The sequence below is a fragment of the Thunnus albacares genome, chromosome 9 (genome assembly GCF_914725855.1).
Source record: "Thunnus albacares chromosome 9, fThuAlb1.1, whole genome shotgun sequence".
NCBI classification, from domain to species: Eukaryota; Metazoa; Chordata; class Actinopteri; order Scombriformes; family Scombridae; genus Thunnus; species Thunnus albacares.
The window spans coordinates 3,981,495-4,007,549 of NC_058114.1; the positions used below are offsets into that span (position 1 = coordinate 3,981,495).

The window sequence follows — 26,055 nt, forward strand, 5'->3', positions numbered from 1 at the left end:
AACTGAAACCTCATCCAGTTTAAGAGTCTGTTCTGGTGTCTTGTCAATATTATTTTTGGTTGATTGTATACATACCTCCAGGGTGACGTCCTCATGTTTGACTGATGATGATGATGATGATGATTGTCAGGGTTCCAGGGATATAAGAAGCATGTTGATGTGACACTCTGAGCCTCAGTAATGTAACATTTTGATTTGATCCCTCTGATTGATTTGCTGATTGTAATTGTTCTGCATCATTAATATGTTTAGTGACATCATTCTGATTGATATCAAGATGTGATGTCATGTTTGTGGGAAAGTAAACCAAGTGTTTTTTTGTTTGTTTAATGTTTACATGATGGTGAATATGCTCCACAGTTTCACGCTGCGTTTGCTTCTTAACACTTCTGGTTTCCACACAGACATGAACGCACCTTTACTGGAGAAAAAGGTTTAAATTTGATGATTATGAACCAAGATCTCGAGTTATAAGGAGATATGATGATGATGAGATTATGATGTTGAGATGAAAGGGCAGGAATTTGGACGCAAAGGGTTAAAACTACATGAAACAGGGTTTTAAAGAACAGCTAAAGGACCAACATGCTCCTATAAAGAAATATCTGTTCAGTCTGATATGGAGGATTGGACACAGTTGCATTGATTTATTAATGAATGTATCATTAACACATTAATATTCTTCTGCGGTTACAGATTTACTGACACTGAAAAGATGCGTAGGAGACATCTGAGACGATCCGAGTCCCAGAAAGAGTTCATGAGTTCATTTGAAGATGTTGATGCTCCTTAAAAGTTAACTCGCTTGATTCACAGCCGCTGCTGGAAACGTTAAATATGACGAACCGATATTTCTGCCGAGCAAAGAAGCAAACACCTCTCTAACAGTTCTGACATCAGGCCGCCGGTGACTTCAGTCCATCTTCATCTTCTCCCCCTACGAGCCTCCGGGGCTGAGCGCCTGCCCCAGGCCGCTCTGCTCCAGCTCTGCTATCACCAGCATGTGTTTGAAGTCTGCGGGCTTGTGGTTAAACGTCTCCACCAGTCGGTACGTCTCCTGCCTCTGTGTGCCGTAGAACAGCTGCACCTGATTGGCTAAACACTGAGCCTGGTGGACAGTCTGGAGAAAAGGAGGGACAGGTGTGTTCACATATATTTGTCTATTTCCAGACTTAAAATAATATAATACGTGGACAAAAGAATGTTTAAATCCCGACATTTGTGACTGTCATCAATCATTCAGGCTTTCCAGCAGATGTTTGAACTTGTCTGCAGGAATTTGCTCCGTGCGTTCACATAAACACGGCAGGCGTTTTCATATAAATGACTTACTATGAACTTTGGGTCCAACTCGGCCGTCATGAAGACGACGCCCTTCTCCTCCTTCAGGTCCGGGTAGTGGTAGAGGATCAGCTGACTGGGAGCGTTCTCACCCAGCGTCTGGACACCAGCAAGCACAACAAAAAAAAATTCATCTTGACAATTTTTTTCATTTTGCGGATTTAATGATGAAAGATACTTTGATAACTGAATATGAGCTCTGTGATGATTTGAGAGTTTATAATTGATGGTTTTGGTAATTAATCGCTGACTATTTTGATAATCGATTAATCGTTTTGAGTCATTTTTTTAAGAAACAGAAGTCCAGATTCTCTAATTCCAGCTTCTCAAATGTGAATATTTTCTAGTTTCTTTAGTTTTTTATGATCGTAAACTGAATATCTTTTGGTTTTGGATCGTTAGTCGCGACAAAAGAAGATATTTGAGGACGTCATCTTGGGCTTTGGGAAACAGTGATCGACATTTTGTAGACCAAACAGTTAATCAATAATGAAAATAATCGTTGCAGCCTTTATCGTCATTGATTTGCAAGGTAACGAACACTTGAAAGTACAGTGTGATTTACTGACAGGATCCTGATAGATGCATTGACGCCATGATGAACGGGTGAATGAAGTGATTTACCTGGACGTTGATGAGGGAGGTAAAGTGGAGCTCGTGTCTGGACCACTGACCCACGAAGAACTCATAACCTTCCTTCTGAGGCAACGCGTACAGGAACTGAAGGCAAACCAGAGAAACCAGAGTGTCAATAACAACAGATAGAGAGACAACTGGCTCTGATAATTTCAGGTGTCAGTCATCTGGCAGGGTTAGGGTTAGGGGTTAGAGTTATGGGTATGGGTTAGGGCCAGGGTTAGGGCCAGGTTTAGGATTATGGGTTTGGGTTAAGGTTTGGGCCAGGGTTAGGGTAATGGGTTAGGGCCAGGTTTAGGGTTATGGGTTAGGGTTTGGGCATCAGGGGGTTAGGGTTATGGGTTAGGGTTTGGGCATCAGGGTGTTAGGGTTATGGGTTAGGGCCAGGTTTAGGGCCAGGGTTAGGGTTTGGGCATCAGGGTGTTAGGGTTATGGGTTAGGGTTTGGGCATCAGGGTGTTAGGGTTATGGGTTAGGGCCAGGGTTAGGGTTTGGGCATCAGGGCGTTAGGGTTATGGGTTAGGGTTTGGGCATCAGGGCGTTAGGGTTATGGGTTAGGGTTAAGGCCAGGGTTAGGGTCAGGGTTAGGGTTTGGGCATCAGGGCGTTAGGGTTATGGGTTAGGGTTTGGGCATCAGGGCGTTAGGGTTATGGGTTAGGGTTAAGGCCAGGGTTAGGGTCAGGGTTAGGGTTTGGGCATCAGGGCGTTAGGGTTGCTCAGTCTGAGCAGCAGTGATCTCACCATCGGGCAGGACGTTGCTCTGCTGAAAATCATGTCGTATGTCTGAGTCTGCAACACAAGGACAGACAAGTTATTAGATAATTACCAGGCATGTATTAATATCAACATTTCATAGTCTGTTTATAATATTGTCTGTTTATTATTTTACATAAAGTGGTTTTGAGATATCAAGCTAACAAGACTAATAAATGAGATGCATAAATACAGGAGTTATTGTTCAAGTCAGTTTCATTCATTTGTTGAAGGCATGGAAGATATAAATATTAAAAGAAGTAAAGAATTAAATAAAAGTAAATATGATGTATCAGTTTGTTCTCAGGTGTTAAACTCACCGGGATGACGGCACTGATTGTGTCCTTGGTTGAATAATATTTCATCCAAAGCTGAAAGAAGAACAGAAAAGATCAAAACAAAGAACTGTTTCAAATACAGTGGAAACCGTTTATAGTGATCAAGGTTACAGTGATCAACTGCTTATATGGATCAAAAAGCTCAACAGAATCATTCCTATACTAACGCTGTTTAAATGATTTTCTTATAGTAATCAAGTTGTCCGCTTACAGTGTTCATTTTGGGTCTTGTCATACATGAAAACATATGGAAAAACATTTTAAACTATGGTAATTCTATTTTTTTCTAAACATTATTTTCTTGCAGTAACCCGTCTGCTTCCAGCTGGTTATCTGAGGCTGCTGCTGTGTTCACACTGAAGTCATGACAGGGGAAAAAAAAGCATTTTCTCTCAATGAAAAATGTCTCTTTGAAGCTCATGATAAACTGCCAAAAACGAGCCAACGAGATGCAGCAGCAAAGCAACAGTTTGAAACAGCTGCACTTTATTTTTAAACTGTCAATAAAATTCAGTAATTAGCGAAGCTGCCCGTTTAATTACTTTATATTCATGGAATGAATATACAAATGTCAATGAGATGGTAATCTGCATAAGAAAAAAAGAAAATTTTTTTTGGTTATAATGATCATCTGCTTATAGTGATCAATTTGAGCCAGACAGACGTGATCACTATAAGCAGTTTCCACTGTAGTTGTAACAACCACAGTCACTACTGTTAGCGACGCCACTATTCAAGATTTAATTACAGTAAAAGTTTGGTCACATTACATTTCCGTTCAACAACATTTTCCCACACTTGGCCCCAAAAAAGGAAGTGATGTCACATTTGGTGCAGGTAATAAATCAATATTGATCTGAGAAATCACAAACTGTAAACAGTGTGTAAGAACATTGTTACAGTTAGTTGTGTGATATTGTATAAAAACGGTGATGAAACACAAACTAAGTTCAACAAAGGTGACCTCTGACCTGTGAATATCGCACCGAAACAGAAAACACGAGCTTGAATTCGTCCGTCTGACAGACTTTAATAGAAGCGAATATTAATATGACAGAAGTGTCATGTGACCAAACCTGCAGGCTGAGGAGCTCTGACCCTTCACACTCACCTCTGTGATCTCCTCTCCCGTCTTGTCCTGGATCATCTCCAGGTTGAGGATGGAGCCCAACGTCTGAGGAAGAACACGTCAAACACATCATCATCATCATCATCATCACACTTAAAAGATTTTATTTTCTATTTGTTCTATGCAGTTAAAGCCACCAGGAGAACTGTGTTAAAACACTGAAACAAACTGAAAACATCATTCCATATAAAAGGATCTCAAGACCTTCAATAAAGGAGGCCTGCAACTACTGTTTATTTCATTATTGATTAATCTTCCAATTACTTCTTCTATTATTTTGATCTATAAAACATTAAAAAAAACCTGAAAATACCAAGGTGATGTCATCAAATGTCTTAATGTGTCAGACCAACAATAAAAAACCCATATTTACTATAAGACCACAAGGAAAAGTTTCCTGATTTCAGCTTCACAAATGTGAAGATGTGACTGATGCAGCTCTAAAAAAATACACTGAAATTTCTCTTCAAACTATTAAACACAGCTGCGATGACGTTAAACAAACTGTCGGCAGATATTTTAGAGAGGAAACCTCATTGATTATCAGCAGTCAATCACTTCTGTGCTGAAGCTGATTAACCTGCTTCTTCACTCATCTCACTTTGTTTCTGGTGAAACCTCCTGACGCTCCATCGCTGGCGGCCATCTTGTCCCGCTTCTCCAACTGCAACGATTCCCACAACAACAAACACGTTCATACATAACTGTGTTTCCAAATATCGAGGACATTGAAATACACACTGTTATCAGTTTACGGTGAAAATCCAGATTAAAAAGGTAAAAGTTTGAGCCCAGCTGACGCTTCACCTCCTGCTCCATGAGCTTCACGAACTCTGCCTGCTTGGAGTGTCCCAGCACCTCCTTCTTGGCCTCATGCCGTTTCTCCATTCGGGCCTTGAACTCCTGAGGTTTGGCGCTGAAAATAAAAAAAATCAGAAAAATGTTCCTCAGTTTCCCAGAATGCCTTTCAGAATCCAGATTGTACGTGACTGGAAGTTCTGCATGTTTTAGAGGAACACCATCAGTTTCCAGAATGATTTCCAACCTTCCAGCCAGATAATGATTTACATTAATATCACACTGTTAAAGTCAACTTGCAGACTTAAAACTGGTTTGTAACTCATTGAAATGAACATTTAGTTACATCATTCAGAGTTTTTTTTTCCATCTCTGCATTAAGATAAATCTGAACCTCAACAGTGTTACTGTTCTCCACTGTGTGTGCTGGAAATTTGGAGGCTAAACAAAGATACGTTGTCACCTCGAAATTTAGATATGCAAGAAAAATCCTATTAATGCTGGACAATGATGGGATTGTAAACAGGGGACATCAAAACTATAATGTGTGTAATGTTGATTTTCCAGCTGTTTGCCTGGTTGTGTGTAAAATACTGTGTCTGATACGTTAATGCCACAAAGAAGTTAAATAATTCCTGGTTAAAATTGAAAAATCCATAATATATGAAAACGCAAACATTCTTTACTTCAGATGTTTTCCTGCTGGACACCAGATGTCTCCTACTTCACTATAAAGTCCATTCTCAGTGTTTGTGAACTGGAGGCTTCGAGTTTCCACATCACATGTGTGTAAGTTACATACTGGACCACGATTGGCTCAAAACTGGTTGTGATGTCATAAATCCTGCTCGTAGGTTCACGTGTTAAACTGAGATTTAAGGTGAGAACAGAGAAACTAAAGAAGATCAAACATCACAGTGAAGGCGAAACACATTTTTGAGTCGAGGGGAACTTTAATTATTAGTTTCCATTAATCATTGATCAAGTATTATCAGTTTGACTTTAAAAGCATCATCATGAGAAAGAAAACGTGTCCAGAAACAAGCTGGATGTCCCGACAGGAAGACGACTGCAGATATAAACCTTCTTACGATGTCTGACATCCTGAATAGTATCAGTGACACAAGTTTAATTATTAACAGACTCTTTTGAATCAGAAATCATGTTTAAGTGAACACGTGTGTTTTTTTTTTTTAGGTGAAGTCATTAATCTGCTTCCAAGAGATTAAAATGATTTGGCAGCATATTCCTCAACCAACTTCGTAATTTGTGAATGTGGGAGGGTTGAATTTAGGGCTCATTATTGATCAATCTGCCGATTATTTTATAGATAAATCAATCAATCATTTTGTCCATAAAATGTGAGAAAAAAAAAAGTACGTTATAATTTCTCAGAGCCCACGATGATGTCATCTTCATGTCCAAAACTCAGATATTCAGTTTACTGTCATGTAGGACAAAGAAAAGCTTAAAATCGTCACATTTGAGAAGCTGAAACCATCATCTTTGCTTTTAAAAAATGACTAAACCGATTATTCAATCATCAAAATAGTTGCAGATTAATTTTCTGTCAATCGACTAATCGCTGCAGCTCTAGTTGAACTTGATGTCTTTAATTAGTTGTGGGAAAATAAGAGACACAAGCTGTTATTTTTGTAGGTCTTAAATATAAGCATTAAAGTTACAATGCTGAAGTTAGCTTCTGATTCAGGGTTGAGGGGAAAGTTAAGGGAAACATAAATAATGATATTAAGCGGCTGTTTCACCATTTTTTTCACCAGTTACACTTGTGAAAAAGTGTTAAGACATCATAGCAAAAGTCTTAACGCTGTTTGAACCACTTTCAGATTTGTGAAACTTTTATTTTGCTTATGAAAACTGCTTTTTCCCCATTCAGATTAGACCAGATCAATCAGATAATCTATCAAATGTCATTTACTAAACAAAGGAAGGACATTCTTCAAAAAGGCACCTAATTTACAAATAACTTTTGGCTCATCTGTTTGTAATGACACAATTAATGTAAACATAGATGGTCAGTTTTAATAATACTTGTACTTATGTTTACATCCAAACTAAGTATGATCATTACATTACAAAGGTTGTAGATCATCTGGTCTCTATCCAGCCTTCATATCTTTCTGCTGTTGTTCAGTCCAGTTTAAGCTCTAATTGAAATTCTAAATAAAGATCAAACACTGTCATACTTTTGAGCTCACTTTGCCACTAATACATTTGATCTTTCAGCCTCTGTTTAACCAGTTAGTTTTAACCTGCTGATGTTGTCAGAGGTCAGAAAAACCACAGACATCCAGGACCTGCTTGACCTGACGCATAAACATCCAAATTATACAGGTTGAGCAAACAGTCGATGGAGAAAACTTCACTTTAACTTTATAATTTCTGATTCAGAAGAGACTATTAACAATTCGGCATAAAATTGGTGCATTTGTGTCACTGACATTCCTCTTATTTTGCTCTAAGAGTGCTCGTTGGTTCACTCATGAGGCCACACTAAGTTAGACTTTAGTGAAACACAATTAGAGAAAATAAAGGACAAGTTTCATGATTTAAATATGAGCCGAATGTAACATTAGCTCATCAGTATCCCGTTAAAATCTTCCACAACAGTCTTCAGAGTTTGTTTGAATGTCAATAATCAAGTTATCTTTAAATCACAGACTTTTCTGACGGGGTTTCGGATTTCAGCCCGCTGACCTGCGCAGTTTCTGGATCTTGTCCTGGTACTTGGAGAAATACGGGTTCTCCTCCAGTTCCGGTTCCTTCCGTACCGAGAAGGCTCGGAACTGCCGCGGGACGACGCCGGGGATCAGCTGCCTGATGCCGGCGGCTCTGACCGCTAACATCCCTCGGTACATACAGGACATTTGTACCACTGCAGCCGCCATGTTCCCATTGCTTCCGTCGCACATCTATAGTGTTCCGGAGGGGAACGACTGTTATACATTGGTTCCGTGCAAGAAAACAAGTGACAAATAAAAAGTGCTGATAAAAATATTGACATTACAATATACAAGTGCAGATATACAATATGAAAATAAAAATAAATTATATATATATATTACATAATAATATATATAAATATTTATATTAAAATATCATGAAAGTCAAATAAATACTAAACACGAATTTAAAATGCAATAATTTTACAACAATAATTTTAAAATAAAACAATCAATAATTACAGGCAAAAGAAGAAGAGGGCAACGCATTTATCCACAAAGGTTTCTCCAAATATTTTACTATGTATATTTTATATTGTGTGTATGTATTTTGAAACTGTGAAGGAAACATCTGTTCATGGATTTCAAAAGATAGCTACATAAAAAGAATAAAAAATAAAAGTTTAAATAATATCTTGGAGGTTTCTAATGACATATGATATAATTTTATATGATTTTTTTTGTGATGTGTGATGACATAACAGGTTTAGTTTTTCTGCGAACATAAAAGTATTAAGAAACTATTCAGTGCTCATGATAAAATGTAATTAACCCAATAACAGTGTCATTTATTCCCTCATGACCATTAACTTATTATTTATTGATACTACATTGTCTTTATTATATGATTTCTCTGATGTACTTCATCTACCAACAGCAGAAATTGCTCTCAGCCAATTTCCTATTATTTCAGCCTTATTAATACAGTATAAATATATCAGATTGTTGTTAATTTCACATGTTAATTATGCCTGGGGATTTAGAGTTTTCACACAAATAAAATTAACTTAAATATACAAAGTATCAGTCAAAAGTTTGGACTCACCTTCCCATTCACTTCAATTAGAAAGTGTGTCCAAATTTTTGACTGGTCCTGTATATTAACAACAATGTAATCAATCATGTGATCACTTCAGATTTGGCTGTGAGTCACATGATAAATGTGTCTTATTGTATATCCAGAAGAACTTCTTTACTCTTAAGTTATAAATAATAAATCATCATCTATCTGAACATCTCTGATGACTCTTTATGGGGAGTTTTCATGTATAAAAACTATGAAAGTGAGTTTTTGATGTTGTCCTGATATGTTGTGACCACTAGAGGTCAATGTACACGTTCACTGACAGCTGCCTGATTTTAAAACCAGCAGCAGCAGCAGCAGCAGTTACATTAAAGCCGTCAGTATCTGAACACTGTCTTCCTCTGCAAACAGCTCAGATTGACAAATAAATAAATGAGAAGATAAATACAGTAAACAATCTGCTCCAACTCTCCTGAGTCAGTTACAGCTCTGATGGCGTGTGTGTGTGTGTGTGTGTGTGTGTGTGTGTGCACTGACAGACGTTATGCTGGCTGTAAATTTAATGAGATGTGTGTTTCCCTCATGACCGCCTGAGTGCTCTTGTGTTTACTTTCCACAGCCAATCATTTTTCAGTCACTAATCAATAAACAAATCAGCTGGGAGCTGTTCACTGTATACAGCAGATGATGAAGATGGTCTCTAATGTGTGTGTGTGTGTGTGTGTGTGTGTGTGTGTGTGTGTGTGTGTAGTTGTTGTACTGTATTTCAATGGGACACACAAATATTTAGGTAAAACTGGATTTGCATTAAAACTTAACTCCTGTGTTGACATTGTTTTGATTTATTTATTTTTATTAATGTGTTGTATGTGTAATGTTGTTTGGACTTCATGTTTTTATTTGATCATGCAGTTATTTTCTATATTTGTATTGTGATTTTTTTATTTTATTTTATTTATCCATGAAAAAGAACGTCCTGACCAAAATATGCAGCCACAATGATGAATACAGACAGACAACATATTAAACAAATAACACAAAAATATATGTTTTATATCAGAGTGAAAACACTGCAGTTATAAATCATGAATGAATCACATGAAATATTACATCCTAAAAACAACCAAACAGCTGTCTGGATAAAAATAAGTGAAATTAAATGAATCAGAACAAGAAACACATTAAGTTATATTTATATCACAGATTGTGTCTCAAAACAAAAGAAGTCCATGATGATATGATGATATGTAATATAACTCATCCTCTGATTGTATGTGTGCTCTTCAGGTTCATGTGATGTTTGAATCTTTTCTTACAATGTTTTTCTTTACTTTAAGCCAAACTATTTAACTTTTATAAGCAATATACAAACATCTAATGTAGTTGTAAGCAGATATAAGTGTTTATTAATGTATTTATCAACAACTATAACTCCATCTATGAGCGGCTGCTGCTGTATAAACAGAAAAATGAATATATAAAATAATATAATATATGTCTTCATAGGAGAAGTTATAATTGCTGACAGATGCTGCACATTAATAAACACTAACACTACATTATAATGTGTTTAATATTAATATTAAATGTTTGTATACTGCCTATAAATACTAAAGTGTTGCTGTTTTATTGTATTTTATTACTTGGAGTATCCATACTGTCAGTGTTGTTGTTATATGATGTGTAATAAAGTTATTAGTAGTAAAGCAGTAAAGTTATTCTACTCTATAAATGTTGGATGGTGGGTTTATATGGTGTCACATGATACTGATCAGATCATCAACTTTGTGTTATAGTTGCTGTTTTCTTTGCTTCTATGCACTTTTTTTTTTTTTTGCACATAAAAAATGCATTTTGGAGACAATCAGTAAGTAAATCTATATGACGACTAGCAGGAAAAAAAAACACATTTTAATCATCAAATCAACATACAGGTTTCATGACTGGAGTATTTTTATAATCCCGTCCTGAAGGTCTCTCTGTCTTCAGGACACCAGCTGCACCTGCTCAGGTGTGGACAACAAACACAAAGAGAGAGTGACAGATAGATACACAGACGTCACTTCCACATCTACTTTCTGTCCCGACAGTCAAAACTAAACATGGAGCAGCAGCAGCAGCGTTCAGTTTTTATGCTCCACATATCTGGAAAAAAAAAAACTGCCAGAAAGCTGCAGGTCTGATCCGACTCTCAGTCCAGTTTGACTTTTATTCAATCAGATCTGGGACTATTTATTCATATCTGACACTGCAGCTGTATCTGTTTAATCTGTTTTATTCTATTTTACCTTATTTTATCTCCTGTTTTAATTAAATCCTAATTGTATGTCTGTTTTTATATTGCATTGTTTCTTTTCTTAATGCTCTTTATGTTTTATGTTAATGTCTTGTTGTTGAAAGCTGCTGCAGAAATAATGATTCTGCCCATTTGATTTCTGCAGATTTTTTTTTTTAAATGAGCAGCAATTTCAGAGTCAGTTTTACATCTTTAAATGTGACTTTCTTTGTTGTTTGTGATGCTACTGATGTATCTGACAGCTGTTTACCAGAAACATAATCAGATGAGCGCTAAAATAAGAATAACTTTCTTTATTTGAGTAAAAATAAAATGATAAAAGACTTGTTTTGTAAAATCAGATCTGTAAGAATTTGACTTTTTTAAATATATAAACCAAAATAATCTACAAAAAAAAGCAACTGCAGTTTTATACCCACAAATTATAGTTGTAATCATTAACTAGAGGAAGTAAAATCAAGACAAAAATCTGAATTTATTAGAATTTTACAGCAAAAAAAGCATCATTTTAGCTTCTAATATGTGGTAATTTTACAAAAATGAAATCACAGTTTGTTGTTTTGTGTCATGTGTTCAGCAGGTTTGTTTCTCTCCTCTGTGCTGTCTGTCTTTAATCTGCTCTTTTCTTCCTCTCCTCACACTGACCTGCCTCCTCCTCCTCCTCCTCCTCCTCCTCCCCCTCCTCTCTCTCTCTCTCTCTCTCTCTCTGCATTCTCTCGCTCTCTTTGTTATGGGGGTCCTGCATGGAAGATGTATATTTTATGTGCGGCTCTGGAGGCTTTTACCATTAATTATAGAGAAACACTAAGCTCTCCATTTGCCGGACAGATGTTATTTTTTACTTAAGGAGAGAAAGGGGACTGTTCCATAATTCAGAGGTAATCCCGCTCACCAGAGAACAAATAAATAAATGAATAAATAAATAAAGCAAAAGCCAAAACCACAAACATTTGGTACTCTACTCCTGCAGACATGCGACACACGCACAGATTTCCTCTGCGTTGAGCCTGTAAGTGCTCTCAATGTAATAAATATGGAACAGCTGCTCTGTCATTTCATTTTTTATTCAATCTGCTTCTCAAAAGTATTTCCACAAATCACACACACATAATACAGTGGGGGTTTTTTTTTTAACCTTCAGAACAATACATTTGTAAATATTTCAGTTTTTTTCTTCTTAAATGTGGGGATTTGCAGTTTTTCTTCTGTTTTATATCGTTTTAAATTGAACGTCTTTGCTCGAACAAAACAGAAAACAGCTCATTTGAAGACGTCATCTTCAGGCTGTGGGAACCTGCGTCGGACATGTGTTTGACATTTTAGGTATTAAATGATGAATTGATTTCAATTTGATGCGTCACTTTGTTTTATTTTGTTGGTTTTGTGTTTATGCCTGTTTTCTGTTAATAGTTTGAATCTGACGTTTGCTTTTTGTTTTGTTTTCCAGGTGAAAATCCAGTTATTTTACATCATGTCAGAGCTTCTATAGATATCAACTTTTATGTCAGAATAATTCAGAAATTTGGGGAAATGGAGGAACATCTACAGGTTGTGACTATTTGACTCAGAATAAATAAGTGTTGCAACAAGCAGATACAGAATATATACTGTATGTGATGTGTGTCAGTGTGGAAATCTGATTTTTCTGAGTTTAAAGAAACCTATAAGGACGATTTAAGGGGCAAATAAAGAGTTTAGGAGGTTCAGTAAATGTGAAACACGACCAGCCAGTTTAGAAATATGTGGATTAAATACCTTCCTTCTAACATCCTAAAAATCTTGATTTTTACCTTCAGTTCTTCCGACATCCTGCAAACCCTTCATGCTAAAAAACTCAGCCTGACATATCAGGTATCTGTGGAAAGTTTGAGATAGTTTTCCACTTATAGTTCTACTTAAATAGCTTAAATGTCAGTATGTTTAAGTGTTTCATGTCAGTATCATATATACGGTATTTTATTGTATCCACTTTCCAACTCTGCAGAGAATTTACATCATTTTTACACTGAGGGAAATATTCAAACTGAAGAACTCATGAGGTCTGTAAAGTAATCATAAAAAATGGAAATGAGAACATCTACAGTTCTGTCTGCTCATGAAGATCATGTGATATGATTGAAAGTTGTAGAGAAGCAATTAAATTGACTTTGATGAGATAGTTGTGGTTATTTGGGGGTTTTTTTGTTGTTGTTTTTTTTAGCACAAAATGATGCATAAAACATCTGGTATATTTTCATTTTATCAAATTCTGCATCCTTAAAAATTACTGTGTTTGATTCTTTCACCCAGTGCAGACACTGGTGAGTGTTGCATCAAGCAGAAACAGAATATATTATATATATGACGTTGTTATACAGTGTAGACATTTCTTTTTTCTCCCAGATTTAAAGAGTCATGAGGTTGAATTTGAGGGGGAAACAAGATGTTTCTCTTCCAGATGTTAGACAGTGTCCTGCTGTATGTTCTAGCAGCTCTGTGATATTTTCTCTGAGTGAATAACGTGTGTGATGAGGTTTGATTTCAAGCCTTGGGGTTTTCGGGGTCTTGGGACCACTCACTTACCCTCCCTCCGGCAAGCTGAAATCGCACCCCTGGGCCGGTGGATGACCCTTATCCGCACCTCCTGCACACACACACACACACACACAAACACACACACACACGCTTAAGCACTCATACACTCAGTGGAAAGGGGTTGTGGTTGGCGGAGGAATCCCGTCGTTTTAGAGAGGGATCCCATTAAAAGTGCATGAGTGTGTCTGTCTAGGAATCAAGACACCCGCTCTGCTGCTCAGCTGATAGCTCTGTGTGTGTGTGTGTGTGTGTGTCTGTGTGTACATGTGTGTGTGTTATTTATTCATACACAGAGTTATTAGGGCATCCTGTGACGTACATCACTCACTCTAAAGCTGGATACACTGAAGAAGGTTGAATGAAAAGCTGAACATGTCGCTGTTTTATCTCCGGGTTTCGGATTTCAGATGTTTACGGGATCATTAACTCGACCTCTGACCTCAGATGAGACAGCGAGCAGCCTGCAAACAACAAATGACAAATCCTGCAAATGTCACACCCAGGATGAATTACTAGGAGGTGAAGGATTTTCATGTTTTATGGCATCGATTTTTGACAGGCTCAGACCTAAAACATGTATTAAAAGACATAAACAGTCAAACGCTGAAGCTGCAGCACAAACACAAGCTGAGAAATGAGTAAAGATATTAGAAGATGCAGGAAAAAAAGAGAGATTAAGGAAAAAGACAGACTGAATATCGCAAACTCGTGCTTCAGGGAAACTTTTCTTTTTTCTTTGTATTCTGCTTCCACCTTTACATACATGAGGTTGTGTCGGCACTATCACTACTTGTGAGAATAAACATCATGTCTCATAATAAAAGAAAAAAATAAAGGAATTCTGAAATGACAAAATGATAAAACTGAAGTTGTAAATTAAATTCAGGCTCGACTTAAACTTCACCAAATGAGATATTTTACAGTCAGTTTCAAAAAGTTTCAATACTGAACAATATTTCTTTTAATTTAGACATATTTCTAAGTTAAATCACAGAATGATAAACCCCCAAATCATCATCATAAAGGAGTACTTTTACCTCATTTGTAGGATTGACAGAAAACAGCTTCTGGTACAAATCAAGTCATGATGAGACAGAATAATAATACTCCCATGTTTCATACATCATACATGCATATATGACACTGAGTGCAACCAAACAAAAATGTGAAGTCACCTTTATAATCCTAAAAACACAAAGACTAAATAACTTTAATTCATGTTTGCTACTCAGATGAATATCTGTCAAACTCTTGTCATATTTAATTCATGCAACAAATTAAAAAAACAACACATGAATCACATACAATAAAAAAAAGCAAAACACAATTCTACATGTGCATTTAGTAAAGACAATAACAGACCTACCGGTGTGTTTATCTTACCCAAACATTTATTTTTCTCCTCCTGTGCTCAGGTCGGTGTGATGCTCGGAGCTGCACCGAGCAGAGAGCACTGCAGCAGGCTGCTGCTGCTGCTGCTGCTGCTGTTTCTGCGGCTGCTGCTGCTCATCTTCCAGCCAGAAGGCGGCGCTGCTCGCACACAAACCCGGGCGGTGCTCCGAGGCCACAGAGAGGCCAAATCAAAGCAGCAGGTCCAGAAAACTACAGAGAGGTCAGAGACGTCCTGGAAAACAAAACAAACACACCGTTTAGATCTCCGTCTTATTTTGTCAAATAGATTGATTCCCCTCTTCTTCTCTCCTTTTATTACATTGTTTCCTCTTCTCTCTTCTCTTTTCTCTCCTCCCTCCTTCCATCTCTTCTTCTTTCTTTTCTTTTTCTTCCATCATACTCCTCTGTGCTTCTGTCTTTTGTCTTCTCCTGCCCTCTGTTTTCTCTCCATCTTTCCTCTTATACTCTGTACCTGTCCTTGTTTATCTCTCTTCACTTTCCTCCTCTCTTCTTTTTCTTCTCTCTTCTGATCTCTTTGTCACCTGCCCATTTATCTCCTCTCCTCTCTTTCATGTACATCTCCTCGTCTTCCTCTCTTCTCCTTTACCCTTTCCTCCTTGCTCTCCTTGCCTCTCCCCTCCTCTCCTCTCCTTACCTTCGTCCTGGCCACACTCCAAGGACGGATGGAGGGGGAACATCCGGAGCGCGCTCAGTGGCGCTGACAGCTGTCACTTTGGCTGGTGCTAATGCAGACGGGCTAACCTGAAATGAGCAGGGACAGGCCTGGAGCTCTGCATGTCACTGACCGCTGCCTCCTCCTTCTCCTCCTCCCCCTTCCTCCCTCTCCTCCTCCTCCTCCTCCTCCTCCTCCTCCTCAGCCACGGGGAGAGGTAGCAGCCAAGTACGCGGTGAGGGGCTGAGGTGCAGGGTGCCGTGGTGGGTTTTGGAGAGATAAGGCAGCGGATATAAGAGGGGTCAGCGGGGTCACAGTGTGGTTAGCACTGACAGCAGGGCTCTGAAAGCGATCTAGCTGCAGCGCTAATGGAGGAGCAGAAAACAAGACGAGGCGAGGAGGAGGAAAACAGAGGAGGAAGGAGAGAGGATAAAGAGCAGTGATGGAGGAGGAGCTGTTATACGGAGGACAGTAGAGCACTGGTTCTCGGTCTTTTTGGCTTGTGAGTCTTCTTTTATCAGTTTTATGTCCTGGAGACGTATAACTCTCCTGTGTTTATGAGAAAAAACGATGATGTATGTGCAGAGTTTGTGTTCACATTCATCTGCTGAAGGAGGAAAGTTGCTCTGCTCTCAACTTAAATCTCAGTTTAACACGTCATCACAACTGGTCTGGAGCCAATCAAGGTCCAGTATGCATCTGACACAAGTGTAATCTCTCTAAACAGATATCTGCATATGAATACAGGATCTGTAAGATTTGGAGATTGGAAGCGTTCTGGTGTTTTTATACAGAAACGTGTTTCGGTTGCATGCAGGTTGGTTTTAAACTGTCAACTGAGTGTAAACTGGCTACTTGTGAAACAATCCAGTCGTAGACGTTGTCTCTCAGCTCTACCTCCATTCTTGTGTCTCAAGTTGCTAAACAATGACCGTCACATGGAAGAGGAGGAGGTCTTGGCCCGGATATCTATTATCTGTTTTCCGGATGTCCGCTGGCTACACTGGAACCCCTCAGATATTGGCCGTTGCCCCCAGAGGCGAAATTGTCATCAGATGACAGCTGATGGGTTCTGAGATTGACACAAGTGTGACGTGGAAACTTGAAGCCTCCAGTGCACAAACACTGAGGATGGATATTTACATATTTTATAGATTCTGGAGTTTTCAATGAGGGAGAAGAAGAAGGAGTCATTATGAGAATTTTAACAAGGTTATCCAACTTTTTTGTGGAAAAAAACACATTAAACACAAATTATTATTTAAACCAGAGTGTGGAGTGTCTAGAGAGACACCCTTCATAAAGGATTTATAAACTGTAACTATAATGGCTCTATTATTGGTTAATAAGTCATTTACAATTGCTCTATAGATCTGAAGATGTTAATAATTGTACTTAATTCATTAATAAATGATAATAAGTCTGTAGTCATAGTTAAAAGGTTTCCACAACAATGCATCCAAAGCTGGATAACAAATGGCTCCAAGACCCCAAATTACTTTTGTGCCAATAGCTTTAATGGGATTTGAGTACTTGGAAATGTGTTTGGTAATGTGCATCATCTTCCAATTATTTTATCGATTCATTGTTTTGTCAATAAAATGTCTGAATATGGTGAACTTGCCTGTTATAAGACCATGGTTACATCTTTACATGTCTTATTTTGTCTGAACAACAGTTCATAACCCAAAGATGTTCAGTTTACTGTCATGTATGACAAAGAAAAGCACAAATTAATCACATTTCAGAAGCTAAAACCAGATATTTTTTTGGCGTTTTTGCTTTAAAAAATTACTAAAACAATTCTGTTTAATCAACTGATCTTTGTACCCCTAAACGTGGCGCTACGACATCAAAGCATAATACACTTTCATCTGAGATGAGCATATATGCATTTTTTAAACTTACCTTTAAAGGACCAGTGTGTAAAATTCAGTGTCATCTAGAAGAATGAAATGGCAGAAATGGAATATAATAATCATAAGTATGTTTTAATTATTAGTGTATAATCACCTGAAAATAAGAATCCTGTTTTCGTTACCTTAGAATGAGCCCTTTATATCTACATTTATATCCTCCATGTTTCTACAGTAGCCCAGAACGGACAAACCAAACACTCGCTCTTGAAGGGACCTTTCGCGTTTTTCGCGAGTTTCGCAGCCACCGTAGATTCTCCTACATGCTTGGGAGGGGGAAGGGGAGGGCGACTACACAATCTGCAACCTCACCACTAGATGCCACTAAATCTTACACACTGGTCCTTTAAGGTCCAACTTGTAGCAGGTCCCTGTGTCAAACTTCAATATTTCAGTTCAGGAATAAAAGTTCATTCTTGATTCAGGCATTGATTTCAGTTTATAGTATGATTACAAAGCGTATATTCTTACATGAATTTGCTTTAAATTTAGTTATAATCCAACAAACTTTCCCTGAATCCATCAGGTCTGCAGTTCTGAATATTAACAAGTTGTTAATGAATAATTTCCGGTTGATGTTTTGTTGCTCTTTCTTCGGTCAAACGGCCTTAATGATGAATAAAGAGCTGAATAAAAGTGTCACGCTGGGGAATAAACACCAGCCAACTTGGCAACCTAAAAGTTGTTCTTATTTCTGGGTGCTCTGGGTCAATATGGGTGGACTGTGGTTGTACTGGGCAGCTTCCCGGTATTCATTTGTAACTGTGTGAATGTTATCAGGGCGTTCCTGGAAAAGAGAGCATTACTCTCAGAGAAACTCCCCTGAATAAATAAAGGTTAATAAAATTGAAATTATATGTTCCGCAACCACAGGAAGGGTGTGATGTTCAGGTTTTTCAAGCATCTGCACATTGAAACTACAGTCAGAGCCGGAGAAAGTACTTTCTTTAAAATACCACATTTTTTTCTTACTTTTGTGATGTCTATTATAGCGTTTCTTTATCGTGTGTGTGTGTGTGTACCTGTGAAGCCCAATATGTGCAGTGTGCAGCATGTGTGTGTGTGAGAGAGAGAGACAGAGAGAGAGCAAACAGTAGATGAAGCAGTGTGAGAGCTTGCGGCAATGCTGAGATTTAAACCCATTCTGTCTACGGCTCCATCAGATAACGAGCTGAATCAGCACGCGGTGCTGTGGATATGCACCGAGTGGGATGCTGCTACACACACACACACACACACACACACACACACACACACGCACACACACACAGAGTTAAAGTGAGCATGCATCTGACATTCATAAAGATACAGGAGGGGAGACAAAGACTGACACCAGGTGTTATAATGAGCAGGACGCCTTTCAGAGACACAACTGTCATTTCATCCTCATCCCTCCATTGTTTCTCTTCTATAATCTTCTCATCTCTTTTTCCTCTCTGTCTCTCTCTCTCTCTCTGACGCAGTGGTTCCCGACCTCAGAAGGGGTCACACAACATAAATGTGAGGGGTCACGAAATGATTAAAGCTGCCCTGTGGAGTTTTCTTGAAAAGTTGTTTACAGTCAGTGTTTCTCACTGAAAGGATTTGTGTGCATCCTTGTGTGTCGAATGTGTTTCCTTTCTCACAAAACATCTGCAACTTTTAACAGCCTGCACTCTTCTGCACATGATCCAACACAGGAGGGCCAACTCCTGAGGTCAAGCAGTCTACCTGAAGGACAAGGGGGCACTCTGAGGGCAGCAATGTACACATATCGGACGGTTTGAAAGAGGAGTGAAGGAGGACATCTATCTCTCAACAGATGAGATGGATATGACACCACTGATCACTTGCATGTTGTCCTTTCACCCCTTCCGCAGCAGTTTAACACCCATTCACACCTGGACTCATGCGACTCTAACAAATGACTGACAAGAGGACTAACGAACTACATGTGACCTCAACGACCCTGAAGGTGTAAACTACCCGAGTGTCCGTTCAGTCAGAACTGAGAAAGCCTTTTGGACAAAGAGGCAAAAGTCCGGTTGCTCTTGACTCAGCGTTTTTGGATACTCGTTCAAACTGCATTCACGCTGAAAACAACCCTGCGTTAAAATAATACGAGAGGCTGCAGAGTTGGAGCGACAGATGAACGTGTTTAAAGGCTCATCAGGATTTTACAACTCTGGAAAGTTATCTCGGCGACAACTGTTTTATCTTTCTTCTCAACGATTGAGAGGAAAACAGAAGAAACGCGGCTTTCCCGATACAGAATAATCAACCAGGAATGTGGATGGATGTGATTGGCCGACGCATCGCCTTACTGGACGACATCATGTTGTGTTGCAGCAGAAACTGAACCAGGTTCAACTTTTTTTGCTGGACGACCCTGCAATGTTTTTTCACCACCTTGAACAAAATCACAATTTCCCAAACCCCACAGTGACAGCTCTGATTTCTTCTTTAGCCTTTTTGTTTGATAATCTGTAACCATAACTTGATGGTGATTCAATTTCTGAGTAATCAATTAGTCAAATAATCTTTTCCTGACCAAATATAAATGAAAAGGAAATTATAGAAAGACCACCTGTCCAGTAAGGGACCAGACAGTGAGGGTTTTTACAGGGTAATGACTCTCATTTAAGGATTATCCCAAAGTAAAAACTGGCAAATTTTTCAACCAACCCCTCTTGGTAATTTGAGCTAGGGGGTTGCCAGGACATTACTGGTGTAATAATCAGGATAATCTTCCTGTAATAGCTGGATTACAGCAGGTTAGGGACACTGTAGTCTTTGGCAGAGCCCCCTCTGGATCTAAACTCTAATTCATTAATCAACTAATGCCCATTCAAGGCCTGCTTAGAGACGCAGAAGGACTCAGTCAGGCAGAGCTGTGAGAGAGGGAGCTGCAGCCCACTGCTGGGTCTGTCGCTACACACTCATGTTGTACAGGCTGGCATTATTCTAAAACACAGAACTTTATTTTAAAGGATACGACTGTTTCTTATTGTCAACAAATCCCATAAAAAAGACCAACACCAGTAATGTGTAAGTCTGCCTTTCAATACTTTCTGACTGCCTTGTCTGTTTTTAGCAAACGTTACTTAAATAGTCGGCTACATTTGTTGGGAACTATTTTCAGCTTCATTTGGTGTTCTAGTGAGTATTTCTGGCAGCAGAATAGTGTGTGTGTGTGTGTGTGTGTGTGTGTGTGTGTGTGTGTGTGTGTGTGATTGAGTCAAAATAAACTACAATGTGTGTGTTCATGGTGATAAAGGAACATGTCACACAGTTCAATGGTGTGGCTCATTGTTGTGAACTCTATAGAACAGAGGAACAAGATATATCAGGCTTTGGATACACACACAATACTCATTTCTAGATCAGTTCATTGACTTAACAACAACAACAACAACAACAATAAGAAAAATATAGAATATCCCCAACCTTAAGGCTCAGTCACACCAGCATTTAAAATGGCAACATTTTGCAGCGTGATCAATTAATATAAATTGAATTACAGCAATCATTGGATACGCTTGCAGAGTTAAAGTAAATCCCCACAGATTTTTGCATTAAACTCTACTTTGACAGGTGCATTTGCGCCGTTAACCAGTAAATATTGAACTTTGAGAGAACAGAGCTGCAATACCAAAATGGTGGAAGCTATCCTGCCTTATTAATGTGTTTCACCATCTACTACAGGAGTGAATTATATAAACATCTTTTGAATAAACTGTGTGAACTTATTGTGCCGTTAGTGCTCGAGCTAGCTAGCTAACAGTCAGTTGGCAAATTTGCTAGCTTGGAGGGCTTTTTCCCTTCCTCAACAACTCCTTATTGAATAAAATGATGTACAACCATGAAAAGAAAATGCTAAAGGATAAGGCTAGCCTGTTAGCTTGTTGTGCTGCATATCACAACCTAACCCTAAATTCTTTGAGAAATTCACAATGTAGTACAAAGTAGCACAAGCTAGCAAATCACATGCTCAGTAGCGTCTGTCTTTAAGGCAGTGTGTAATACATAGAACCACTCTCCTGAGACTGAAAATGTGATTGCTGTTATTAGTCTTTGGAGCCATTTCTAAACAAACTAACATGACCAAACTCTTCATAATGAAGGAGCATGTCACCCAGTGCAGCGGTGCAGCTCATTGATGTGTTTTAGGATATTCTAAAATAATGTGGACAAATGATTTTGTAGCCACATAAAGATGCAGCAGGATGAGTTTTGGTGATCATGTCTGTGAATCAGTCACACAAACACACTCATGATGACAAACATATTGAATTCTGGATGGTGTTTAATTAGTCTCAAAACCTGCACACATGAAAAAACAGGTGTGTGCACATGACACGAGTGCACAGGACAGTATCTGCGAGTGGAATACCATCCTTGCGAGGTAGCATTTCTGCTCCATGTGCACAAATGCAGTCTCACAAGCAGGAGGTTTCATAAGCTCACTCCTTCGATTGGTCATTTAAAATACTGACCATGACCTTTGATTGGCTGTTTGGTTTGATCACTGACACAGTTGAAGACAAGCAATCGCCTGAGAGAACAAAGGGAAACATAAATAATGATATTTAGCGGCTGATTCTCCATTTTTTTACCACTTACATTGATGGAAAATTGTTAAACATCATGGCAAAAGTCTTAAACACTGTTTAAACCCACTTTCAGATTTATGAAACTTCATTTTGCTTATGAAAACAGAAAAAAAAGGTGATTTCACTGATCCAGACCACATTAAACCAGGTCTAAATCAAAAAACAACTTGTCAAATCTGGACTAGATTACCAAGGTAATCCAGTATGTAAATGGTAAAAAAAAAAAAAAAAGAGAATAACCAGTCACTAAATATCATTTGTTGTTTAGTCTTTGATATTTCTAAGTGACCAATCAAAGGAGCGGACCGTCTTCCATCCCCGCCTCCGAAGTCTCAAAAGTCAACTTGACGAGCGAACGACGGTTAAGCAGTCGCGAGCTCGCGTTCCCTCTCGCGGGACTGCGTTTGTGCTGTCAGAGCAGAAACGCTCCCTCGCGAGAATACTTTTCTGTGCTCTCGTATCACGTGCACACGCCTGGGTTTTTATGTGCGCCTGTTTTGAAACTAATTATTTTGCGACTCTCCCGCCCGCTCTTGTAGCTGCATGCCGTCCCCTCTGTGGGGCCACAGGTCCGGTGTGAAATGCACGCAAACATTTAAATATTTCAGACAGTACTCTCGCTCACCAACCGACCAACCAAACAGGCTGACACACACACACACACACACACACACACACACACACGCAGAAAGAGAGAGAGAGAAGGCGGCGACAGCTTCATAAATAGTCCATGAGGAACGGCCCCTCCTCACCACAACCTGTCAAAGGCTCACAATGATTTATTGATTTCTTTATTTGTCACATAAAAAGGGAAACTCGCTCTTCATGTCTCTCTTTTTTTCTTTTTTCTTCCCCTCATCTCTTCCTTCCCTAATTAAAAAAAAAAAAAAAAAAAAAAAAAAGAAGAAGAAGAAGAAGAAGAAGAGGACAAATCGCCACTTGACAGGTTGAACAGGAGGGAATTCCCTGCCTGGTGTGTGTGTGTGTATGTGTGTGTGTGTGTGTGTGTGTGTGTGTGTGTGTGTGTGTGAAGGACCTGTGACTGCAGCTGTTTAATTGTCGTCATTATTTGATTTCATTTCTTTCTTATTAACAGTGAAATTTGTTTCTTCGTCACTTTTCAGAACAAAGATGTTTTTTACAGTGTAAAATAAAAATGTTTTCCTGCTCTTTACCAGTCTTAACTTCCTGGTTTCTTTTCCTTCATCCTTTTCTTGCTTTCCTCACTTCCCTTTCCTTTTTACTCTTTTTTCTTCATTAATTAATTTCTTTTCTCTCTTTTTTTCATTTTCTATATTCTATTCTTTCTTTCCTCCCTCCCTTTTAAATTTCCTTGCTTGTTTCCACTCCTTCACTCTCTTACTTTCCTTCCACTCTCTTCCTTATTTCCTTTATATTTCCTTTGTTATTTCCTTTTCTTCCTTCTTTTCTTTCATTTCCACTAATTTCTTGTTTCATTTTATTCATTTTCATTACCTCTCTTTCTTCCTGTTTCTTTTTCTTCCTTTCTTTATACTCTTTTCTCAGCTTTTATTCCTTCTTTCCTACCTTCCCTCTTTTCCTTTCTGGTCTTTCCTTCCTTGTTTCCTTTCATTCACTCTCCCCCTTTTCTTATTCATGTCTTTTCTCTTGTTTCTTTCTCTCTTTCCGGCCTTTATTCATTTTTCTTTCCTTCCTTTCTTCTTCTTCTGTTATCTTGACCTTTAATTCTGCTACATGTTTCCTTTCCTTTCCTTCATTTCTTTGACTTTTTTTCTTCCTTTTATCATTTTTTCCCCTTTCCTCCTTTCCTTTCTCTTTCTCCAACATGTAAAAACATATTTTCTCAAATAACACGAATCCCTTCCTCGCTGTCACATTTTTTTCACACTGCTTCTGTCCTTCCTTGAAGGTTTTTCCACTCTACCACCCTACCACTTAAAAAAACATACAAACACACATTTCTTTGGATGTTAAATGAGTCATTCAGTCCCAGAGCAGCAGAGGTTGACAGGGACAGTCATGTGCTGCTGAGGACACGATGTTGACAGAACAATGAGACGTCTTCAGGTTGTTTTATTCCCTCCAGAGTGTCTCTTCTCTTTCGCTCACCTTCAGTCCGTCCTCTCCCCTCAAACCAAAACATCTCTCCCTTCTTGTTTCTAGACTTATTTTCTTATTTTTACTCACCTCTCAACCCTCCGTCTCTCTGTCTCCGTCCATCCATCTCGCTCTGTCCCCCCCTCCGTCTATGTGTCCCCTGCTTTCAGAGTCTCTCTGAGCGCTGGCAGCCTGTCGATGAGAAGCATTGGTTGGCGGCCGGCGCAGTCGATGACCCTGACAGTGTGCAGTTATCGTTCTAATTAAGATGCCACACTTGAGTTAAACCGCAGCATTAGGATTTGATGGGGAATTGATCAGGGTGTCAGAAGCCGAGTGAGACAGAGAGATGGGGAGGGAGGGAGGGAGGGAGGGATGGGGGGAGAGGGAGAGATGGTGAGAGCGTGTAAGGCGTAATGTAAGGGTGTTTGGAGTGAGGAGGGGGGTTACCGGGGTAATAGAGGAGGAAAGACAGAGAAAGACAAATAACTTGAGTGGGACAGAGAGGTGAAGACAGATTGTCCATTCTTGTCATGTCTCTTTTAGGTGCAGTTTGAAATAAATATGATCTGTACAAATGTTTGAGCACAGCACTGACATATCATCACTTTTTAAGCTGATGTGCTGAACGTGTTAGCAAACAGTCACTTATTTCCACATCCAGCAGTTATGGAGCAACATTATCATTCATTTGGAGTCGTGTTTCTGTCCACCTGCTGAATGTAAGTACAATATTCACTCTCTTTTAGCTCTGTTTTTGGTCTCCACCAACTCCTGAGGGAAATATCTGGCTCTTTAGCTGCTAAATGCTCCACTATGTTCACCAGCTAACTGTGTCTGTTTGCCGTTTGGTGCTGAGCAGGTAGTGTACAGTGGCTTGTACAGTGAGTTTTTTCTCTGAAAACAGCTGCCTGCTGCGACCAGAAACGACACTAGAGCGCTGAGAGTGAACCAAAACAGTAAAGTTGCAGCCAGATTTATAAACAATGAGCTGAAACTATAAAGCTCCATAAACCAACGAAAGCTGCAGAGTCACTGATAATTCTCTGTAAGTTCATCACTACGAGCCATGACCAACACATTACACACTGTCATTAAGAACACATTTTTCATCTATTTGTTTATTCAACTTCATTTATTTGTTTTTTTTATTTTAAAAATTCTAAATTCATTTGAATATTTAATTTAATCTTTCATTTATTTATTTGTATATTTACTAATAGTCAGGTTTGATCCTCCATATTTCTCAGTGTGATGGAGGTTCCTGTATTTTTGTGAGTCTGAGGAGCTGCAGGGCAGAGGTTAAGACAATCCTTGATTCCACTTGATCACCAAGTCAATATCCTCAATGACAGGAGCTGAGTGTGTGTTTGTGTGTGTGTGTGTGTGTGTGTATCCTCTATACATTAGCTCGACGCTGAAAGCTCTGACAGTTTCTTATTGCGTCCGTCTCTCGGGGGTTTCACTAGAACCACACACACACTTAAATGACGGAGCTGCCGCTTCATACACAACATCAACAATACGTTCGCTCAAACTGTTTGCAAACACATCACAACATCCAAGTAAACAAAAACACACTGCTGCACCGTCAGGTTGTTTCACATTAGAAAGCCGTGAGCATATGATTACACTTACTGGAACAGCTGTGTGTCCGGATGCATGTGTGTGCTGCAGATAAATATGAATGAGCAGCAGATAGGCTTCATGCATTAAAGTGGGTGCGGCGATGCATATTCACTCAGCTCACTGCACACATTCTGATGCATTT

General features: G+C 38.8%; 1 protein-coding gene and 1 long non-coding RNA gene across 4 annotated transcripts in view; both read right to left on the bottom strand.

The window, feature by feature from the left end:
• Positions 1-620: 620 nt before the first annotated feature.
• Positions 621-7,942, bottom strand: atpaf1 (ATP synthase mitochondrial F1 complex assembly factor 1). The gene is made up of 9 exons (XM_044362401.1): positions 7,713-7,942; positions 5,004-5,112; positions 4,798-4,860; positions 4,179-4,241; positions 3,050-3,100; positions 2,718-2,765; positions 1,966-2,061; positions 1,333-1,440; positions 621-1,120 (listed from the first exon to the last, which is right to left on the bottom strand). The coding sequence occupies exons 1-9, from the start codon at positions 7,925-7,927 to the stop codon at positions 938-940; spliced, it is 936 nt and encodes a 311-aa protein (XP_044218336.1). The 5' UTR covers positions 7,928-7,942; the 3' UTR covers positions 621-937.
• A 2,349-nt stretch (positions 7,943-10,291) lies between these two features.
• Positions 10,292-26,055, bottom strand: part of LOC122989588 — a 37,090-nt gene continuing 21,326 nt past the window's right edge. Inside the window, exons 4-9 of one of the 3 annotated variants that reach the window (XR_006405110.1) lie at positions 24,375-24,476; positions 15,016-15,256; positions 13,961-14,093; positions 13,621-13,681; positions 12,849-12,913; positions 10,292-10,765 (exon numbers count right to left, since the gene is read on the bottom strand). This is a non-coding gene — a long non-coding RNA (uncharacterized LOC122989588). Of the gene's footprint in view, positions 10,766-11,761; positions 11,798-12,848; positions 12,914-13,620; positions 13,682-13,951; positions 14,094-15,015; positions 15,257-24,374; positions 24,477-26,055 lie in introns of those variants that run through there. The other 2 variants (XR_006405109.1, XR_006405111.1) reach the window with 2 other exon arrangements.

Bases quoted from the DNA above. Each gene is read 5' to 3' on its own strand.
- atpaf1 (XM_044362401.1), bottom strand. From the start codon at position 7,927: ATGTGCGACGGAAGCAATGGGAACATGGCGGCTGCAGTGGTACAAATG. The intron at 2,766-3,049 runs GTGAGTTTAACA...CTTGTGTTGCAG, and splicing joins CAATCAGTGCCGTCATCCCG to ACTCAGACATACGACATGAT. The intron at 2,062-2,717 runs GTGAGATCACTG...GTTTGCCTTCAG, and splicing joins GAGCAACGTCCTGCCCGATG to TTCCTGTACGCGTTGCCTCA.